Here is an 8,193-nt window from a genome sequence, read left to right as displayed (position 1 = left end):
CTCTTATTGGATCATTTTGCTTTGTTTTGTCTAATCGAAATGGCCGGTTGCCTCGTTAGCCACAATATTTATAAAGTAAATTAGCGAAGCATGCTATTTTTGCTTCTTTTCTAGAGGCAAGCACTACTAAGATAGTAATAAGAGAAACTTTGTAACTATATCCTTGATACATCATATGGTATATTATTTACATTTTCTTCAAATGATTTCGTGTCCCGGTTTCAAACATCATTCAAATTCAACCTGCATGTGATGTATTTCATTTTTTTAAAATAGGATTAACATTTTTTTTTATATCTGCGTATTGTATTTAGCTTTCAAATATACATTTATACTTTCAACTATTTTAGCAAAAGCTGTTATTTTACCACTTGTTTTATACTCTAATTTGAACTATTCCTAATTAATATATTAAATTTATTGTTTTCACAATAAATATAATACAATATAAATGGGATGTTATTGGTGAAATTTAAAAAGGGTTTATGGTTGAAGGCTGTTCATCAACAACGTTTAATGGTGAAGGAAAAGGGTGACAAATTGATGCTTTACGTATTTTTTTAATGACATCTATGTGGACACGCGTCCAACAAAGTATACGAATAAATGCCTTTTTAGGGGATACTTTACGAGCATACTTGTGGGTTAGAAAATTAAATATTTAGGATTTTAGGTGTTGTTTGGTAGGGTGCATTAATAAAAATAATGTATAGTGTAGTTGTAATGTTTTGTTTGATATATATCTTTTATTAATTAGATATTTTATAGTGTATCAAGATGTATATTACTAGTATCATGAAATTTTAAGTATTAATAATGTAAAGAGATATAATGCATGCATTAGTATATGTAAAGACATCATTACTTTTCAGAACTTTTTTATATTTTCGTAATAATTGTGGCGAGTATCTTTATAAATAAGTATTTTAATATAATAAATTCTATTTTTAATTCATCAAATTAAACAATATATAAGTAATAATCTATGTATAATTAATGGAAGCATTATAATCAACCCTATCAACCGACCCCTTTGAGTGGAACAACTAGAGGATTAGTTATTAGACTAGAGGTTTTCGAAACTCTGCTCTTGTTCGAAGAAAAGAGAAAAAGAGAAAAAATAGGCAATTTAATTTGATCGTGAAGAAATTAGTTAATTAACTTGATGAGTTACAAATGAACAACCACTTATACATATTATTAGTTAAGGAATAATAGATGAATAATAATTAATATTGTAAAAGATTCTTATATTTACTACTGAGTCCACTCTTTAAAACATTAAAATACACTAGAAATATTCAAAATTTTCATATGAAATCTCTATACTTCTCGAGTCTCTTTTCATGTAAGTCAATTTTATTGAGTAAGGCAAGACACTAATAAAGAATGTCCGATAAGATAACAGTGAAATAATATTCAAGTCTAAACTTTCCCTTTTAATTTGAATCAAGAGAGGACAAACTAAATCAAGCACAACAAAGAATGGACAATAACTGTATCAACTAAATAAAAATAAGAAGGCAAGAATAAACCAATCAACAGCAAGACACAAAGATTTACGTGAAAAATTCTTTGATGTGAAGACTAAAAAACAATGGGACCAAAAGTATAATCACCAAGAATTACAATATTGTTCTCCAAAATTTGCCACAAAATAAGTGCCAAACAACGAAACTAAATTGCACCAAAACTAGAGGACTAAAGGAGACAATTCACCCAAAAATGAGCTAATGTTCACGCCTCAAAATCAGAAGCTACAAATAACCAATCCGATCTCCACCGTTGAAATACAAGAACTAGATGCTGAAAATTACCAGTTAAAGTTTGAATATGATCCAACAGTTAATGAAGCAGAAAACTTTGTTAAAGAGGACTGCCTGAATAGAAATTTCTTGAAGAAAGACGAAATTTCTCTCTCTCTCAATCTCTAAAACGTCTCTCTTGATTTTTCCCTCTTGTGTGTCTGAAAATAAGACCTAAAGAAGTTGTATATATTCTACATAATATTGGATTTATGAGCAAAAATGGGCTGAGATCTCTTATTTATTCGCATAGAAAGAAAAAAGAAGACCCTAAACCCAACAAGTTTTTGTTGTACACATAAACTTACTACATGAAAAAAATAATAATTCAAATTAGCGCTTACATATCATGATGACATGACAAGTTGTTAAACTAATTTTATTCAACTAATCAAACAAAAAAATCCTTATTTGTATACTAGATGAACAATAGTGTTCAAGATTGATAATTCAATGCATCAAGTTGTGGTTGAGAAAGTTGGGAGACATGGTGAGACTCGTGAAGATTTCTCTGTTTATCAATGGACTCTGTTTCTCATTCTCTAAAAGCCAACATACTCTTTACTTGATTATTAAACTAGATTTCTCTTTTGCCCCAATATTAGATAAAGTAATGATACTCTAATTGACATATTCAATCAGACGACATCTTAATTCTATTTTAAATTACTTCTACTACTTTTAAAATAATTTGGATAATTTGTGTGTCCGTTGTTACAGATAAACAGAACAGGCGGTGGCACTTTGCGCACCCACCTGAAAGAAAGTACTCGGCAAAAGGACAAATGAAGAAAAATCAGTTACAAAAAGGGCAAAATTTGCATCCATGGAAGAAGAAGAGACATGCAAGAGTGGAATTTTCCACTGTCCTATTAAATGCACAATTCGAACGCTTGATATTACAAACAAGGGCGGATCTAAGTGGGGGCAGGGGTTCACCCTAATCCCTCGGCCGAAAAATTACATTGTATATATAAGGCCAGATTTGAATATTATGCGCATATAACTTTAAATGAACCCATTCAAGATAATTGAAAGGCTTAGCTCAGTGGCCTTGGGAGTTCATCAAGTAGCTGAGGTCACGTGATCAATCCCATTTGACATTATATTTTGTATGTTTTATGATGCCCTTTTAATCAGAGGCGTATCCAAGATTTTGGCTAGATGGGTGCACGATTACGAAAAAATGTATTTTAAATATAAATTTGATTGATTTGACTTTTAGTTCGTAATATGAACCATTAAAGTTTAAAAATTATAGGTCCAAAGTATATAATACTACTAGTTTTAAATTTTAATATACACATTTGATTTAATTATATAAAAATTTTACAATGCTAAATTTTTTAGGAATTCTCAATGTAACACACTTGAAAATTTTGAAAGAATAAAGGAAAAAAACAAATGAAAAATTAGTTGAAACGACAAAAGTGTAACTGATAACCACTTGAAAAAGTGTTACTCAAAGAGACAAGATAGATATAAGATTTAAATTTCTATCTCTCACTTAGAGAAGTGCACCCAATCATCATCGCATTATTATATGATACTTTGAACATGGGTTCACACATTTATATTTAAATATTTTTTTAAAAATATAACACTACTATATATGATCTAGAGAGGGAAGCATGGGTTCACGTGAACCCACAACACCCCCTCTAGATACGCCTCTGGATGAACATGACACGTATCAGCTCAGATCCAATAGGTAGGTTGATATATCTTCGAAATTTTTCATGTCTTTGAGAACTATAATTAAAACTATCCTCCCTATAATTTATGTTGAAAATGCTCTAAGCATTTGAAAATTTTCATGCTTATAAATATGTGAAAGCTAATTTCCTTAATCAGGGGATGTGAGACTAGGGAAAAATTTAGATAGGATTAAGAAGGTTCATTCGACTAATATAATTTGTTTATTGATTCATTTATTAAAATGTCAAGATTATGAGGGTATAATTTCATATATGTCACTTATTAATATATAGATATATAATGTTTTTGGTTATTTTTAAATTTTTTGTTTTTTTTGAGTACTGAATATGCATCATAATTGTAATATTGATAATTTAATTTTTATACACTTAAATCGAGAATCTATCCAGAATAATCTTCGTAGTAAAAGTTATTCACACCATCCGTATCAAAAGCCAAAAATGAAATGCGATGGTGACAAAAAAAGAAACTAGAAAAATCGAAACATTCCTACTCGAACAAGAAGTCCTATAATTTACAACTCTTTGCAATTCTTCGTAATAAAATTGTGTACCCGGCATCCTTGTCAAAAGCCAAAAATAAAAGCGATGGTGACTAAGAGTTAGTTACATAAGATCCGATGGGCCCGCCCTAAAATGCAATATGCGTTATCTGAGATCAATATATACTTTACACTTCCTTTTCTTTCCATTTATCTCTCCCTTTATCTCTCTCTTTATCTGAATTTACAATTGCAGAGACGAAGTTGCTTATTTGGGTTTCGAAAATTTGAAGAAAAAAAATCAAGTGTTGAAGTTTTTGATTAGTTTTATTGGTTGATTTGCTGAAATGGGAGTGTTTAATTTTACTGTGATTCCGATTGTAGATGACGACCCACATTTTCCTTCATCATCCTCTTCAAAATCTTGGTAATTTTCTCTTTGTGATTGCCTGTTATCTGTTTGGTTAAAGTTTTCTTCATGGCGAAAATTGATCAGTGACGGTTCAGTACCTCTCTCTCTGTATTCAGAAACGTAGAGACGAAGCTGATTTGGGTTTCGTTAAGAAATAATAATCAAGTGTTGAAGTTTCTGATGAGTTTAATTGGTTGATTTGCTAAAATGGGAGTGCTCAATTTACTGTGATTTCGATTGTAGATGACGACCCACATGTTCCAGCCTACTTTTATCTCCTTGACCAGTAACGGTTCAGTCACTCTGTTCTAGAATTTTGTCTTCTTTTCTGCTCCATTTTAATTGATAGGAAAGTTGGGTGTATATGTATTTATCTCCTCCCTCTCTCTGTATTCGGAATCGCAGAGACGAAACTGCTGTTTCGGGTTCCTTTTAATTTCAAAGACTTTCAAGTGGTGAAGTTTCTGATGAGTTTAATTAGTTGATTTGCTAAAATGGGAGTGTTCAATTTCACTGTGATTCCGATTCTCCTCAAAATTTCTTTGCGATTGCCTGTTATCAGTGACGGTTCAGTCCTTCTGTTCTAGAATTTTGTGTTGTTTTAGTCGGTTCATTTTGGCTTCTTATATATATATATATGAGTTACCATTTTCTGTGGCTAATTACGATTTTTCCTTTTTTAGTTTGCTTACCAAAATTTGATTTCCTAAGTTGTATATATCTTCTCCCTATCTCTCTCTGTATTCAGAATCGCAGAGAAGAAGAAGCTGATTTGGGTTCCTTTTAATTTGAAAAAAATTAGTGTTGAGGTTTTTGATGAGTTTAAGCTGATTTGCAAAATGGGAGTGTTCGATTTCACTGTGATTCCGATTCTCGATGACCCACGTTCTCCTTCATCACCCTCTTCAAAATCTTGGTAACATTTTCTTATCCTTTATGTGTTTTATTAATAGTTCTCTTGATGGGGGCAAATTTGGTGTGATGGGTTATCAAAAACAACCTCTCTACCTTCATAGGGTAGGGGTAAGGCTGCTTAAATACCACCCTCACTTGATCAACTTGTGGGATTACACGGGGTTTGTTGTCTTTGTTGTTGCTTCAATCCAAGCATTCTCGAAAATAGTCTCTCTAACTTCACAGTTCAGGGTAGGAGTAAGACTATGTACACGTCATGTTGCTTTTGTTTTTATAGCTTCAATCTAAACATTATGGGAAACAACCTCTCTACCTTCACAGGGTAGGAGCACCCTCGCTTGATCAACTTGTGGGATTATGCGGGGTTTGTTGTTGTTGTTGTTATCGCTCCAATCCAAACATTATCGGAAATAGTATCTACCTTCACGGTCTAGGGTACGAGTAAGGCTACGTACACACCACCTTCCACAAAACTCACTTGTTGAATTATATTGGATATGTTGTTGGTTCAGTCGTTTTCTTTTTTTCCCAAAAAAATCTGTCTTTTTGTGTATTGATTGTATTTCTTCCTTGAAGATAAGAGTGGATCTACTATTTGAGTAGCATTTGTGTTTTGGTTGGTTCATTTTTGGCTTCTTCTTTGTGCTCTGTTTTAATTGTTGGAAATTTCGGTGTATAGCACTGCTTCTTCTTGTTTTTATTCTCCTTTTTATTTTAAGTTGTAATCCTTGTAGACAAGGGTGGATGTAATATTTGAGTAGCATTTGTGTTTGAAACATTTAAGTTGAAAATTTTTCCTTTAAAAGAAGTATGTTTATATTGTAATTGTGTTAAAGTACTACTCATTCTATTTCATTTTATATGGCGGTATTTGATTTGACATGTAGTCCAAAAGAAAGAAAGAAAACATTTAAGGGACTAAAAAGGGACCAGTGTAGTGTAAACTTGTCCTCTTTAATTTGATATTTATATGCCTATAAGAGCAATGTCATTACGCGCAAAATGAAAAGTTTAAACTGAAAAGTTTTTCACGAAGTAGTCAATCTTTTAGGAACAAATTAAAAAGGGACTAGTGTCGTGTAAAATGAAACAAAGGAAGGTAATAAGAGCAATTGATTTAAGATTTTGAATTCACCACTACTTGAAAATTTGTAATTTGTCATTGAAAAATTGCCATTTGTTTTTTAATTTCGAAGGTTTGATGATTAGTCCCTGTTTGTTTTTTCCAGAACCTGGTTTTGTGATAAGTGGGGCTATGGTATTTGAATAGCATCTATGTTTGAACTATTCAAGTTGAATATTTTTTAAGAATGTATATTTATCTTGTTATTGCATTCACTGTCACCAAATACTATTCATTTTGTTACACTTTATGTATGACGGTATTTGACTTGATACAAAGCTTTAAAAGACAGACAAAGAACTATAGGCGCATGCCCGGAAGTACATTAGACTTGTCTATATGTCTTAAGAGCATGTCATTAAGCGCAAAATGAGAAGTTCATCTGAGAAGTGTCATTTTTATTGAAACAGACTAGAAGTGTCATTCTTAAGTGCAAGTGATTTAAGATCTTGAATTCGCCTCTTCTTGAGAATGTGCTCTGCCATTTGTTTTTATTTTTATTTTTAATGTTTGATGATAAACATCAAGAATTTGATCTGTTTCACATTGTTGGTGCATTTTCTAGTATAAATTTGTCTTTTTCCAATCACTGAATTATTGAAAATTGCCTTTATCTATCACATTTTTTGTTGTTTAGTTGATTTGTTTCTGTCTTTTGTAATATCCACAGTCATAATACGATGGAGAAGGGATTGAAATCAAGTCACTTACTAGTTAAAGAGATGAACAAGAAAAAAGAAAGAATCAGCAAGTCTAAAGCTACTAGTAGTGCTGCAGCATCAATGAAGTTTTGTGTATGTGCACCCCCAACCCACCCTGACTCATTCAAATGTCGTCTTCACCGAGCCACCACGTCAGCTCACCCGAGAACCGGTAAATACTTCTGCTACATATGTAGAAAAAAGGGTTATGATAAGAAACATTCAATTTTCCGTGTTCTCACGAAGTGTGTGTTTTGTTCTTCTTATCAGTTTCGTTGTCAACATCAAAGAAGATTTGCTTATGTGCACCTGCCACCCACCCTGGCTCATTCAAGTGCCGCCTTCACCGAACCACCACTTCATCTCACACAAGAACCGGTAAATACTTCTGCTACGAAAAAATGGTTTTTGACAAGAAAGGTTCAATTTTTCGTGTTCTCACAAACCATGTGTTTTCTTTTCCTTCCTTTTTTGCAGTTTCATCGTCCGCTCATCACATAAATGGCGTCAAAGGTACAAAAAACTTGAATCCCTTAAAGCTGGTCACGTCTTCACAAAGTGGCAGAGTCAGAAATTCTAGCAAAGGGAATGTTCATGGAAAGCCTAAACTATCGAGATTCGGTAGGGCTGCTCTTGCTCATGCTGCTGCTGCTGCAACTTCTAGTGTACAAATCCAACCAATTTCTGCAGCATTTGGACAAATGAGTCTTAGTTAGAGAGCCAATAGATGGGCAAACAAGAAAAAGAAAAACTCAAGATCAAGATTCTACTTTTTAAAGAAGTTACTTGATTAATGATTACTAGATCTTGCTTACTTGCTCTGTATAGTTTCAATTTGGTAAATACCAAAAAAAAATGACAACTATACAACTGTAAATATCTTTTTCTCTTTACTTGGGAATGGCTTTGTAAATAGTGACATATAATCAAGAAGTACCTGCAGCAGCTACACTCAAGTTTTTAGTACTGATGAGTGTCTTGGTTGTTATCAATGCTGTGTTAACTTGACTGCAAATATCCATATGTTACTATTTCTA

At 32.4% G+C, this 8,193-nt stretch overlaps 1 protein-coding gene across 2 annotated transcripts; it reads left to right on the top strand.

Annotated features, from left to right (window-relative positions):
* Positions 1–4,228: 4,228 nt before the first annotated feature.
* Positions 4,229–8,193, top strand: LOC102585021 (uncharacterized). 2 transcript variants are annotated; one of them, XM_006344032.2, is made up of 4 exons: positions 4,229–4,432; positions 7,126–7,328; positions 7,427–7,534; positions 7,634–8,193. In XM_006344032.2, the coding sequence occupies exons 1-4, from the start codon at positions 4,353–4,355 to the stop codon at positions 7,870–7,872; spliced, it is 630 nt and encodes a 209-aa protein (XP_006344094.1). In that variant the 5' UTR covers positions 4,229–4,352; the 3' UTR covers positions 7,873–8,193. The 2 variants fall into 2 exon arrangements, with proteins under 2 accessions (XP_006344094.1, XP_015162693.1); XM_015307207.1 differs by lacking the exon at positions 4,229–4,432 and adding an exon at positions 4,570–5,333.

This window comes from Solanum tuberosum, unplaced genomic scaffold (assembly GCF_000226075.1).
Source record: "Solanum tuberosum cultivar DM 1-3 516 R44 unplaced genomic scaffold, SolTub_3.0 scf00052, whole genome shotgun sequence".
Classification (NCBI taxonomy): Eukaryota; Viridiplantae; Streptophyta; class Magnoliopsida; order Solanales; family Solanaceae; genus Solanum; species Solanum tuberosum.
This window is presented reverse-complemented; position numbering and strand designations above follow the sequence as displayed.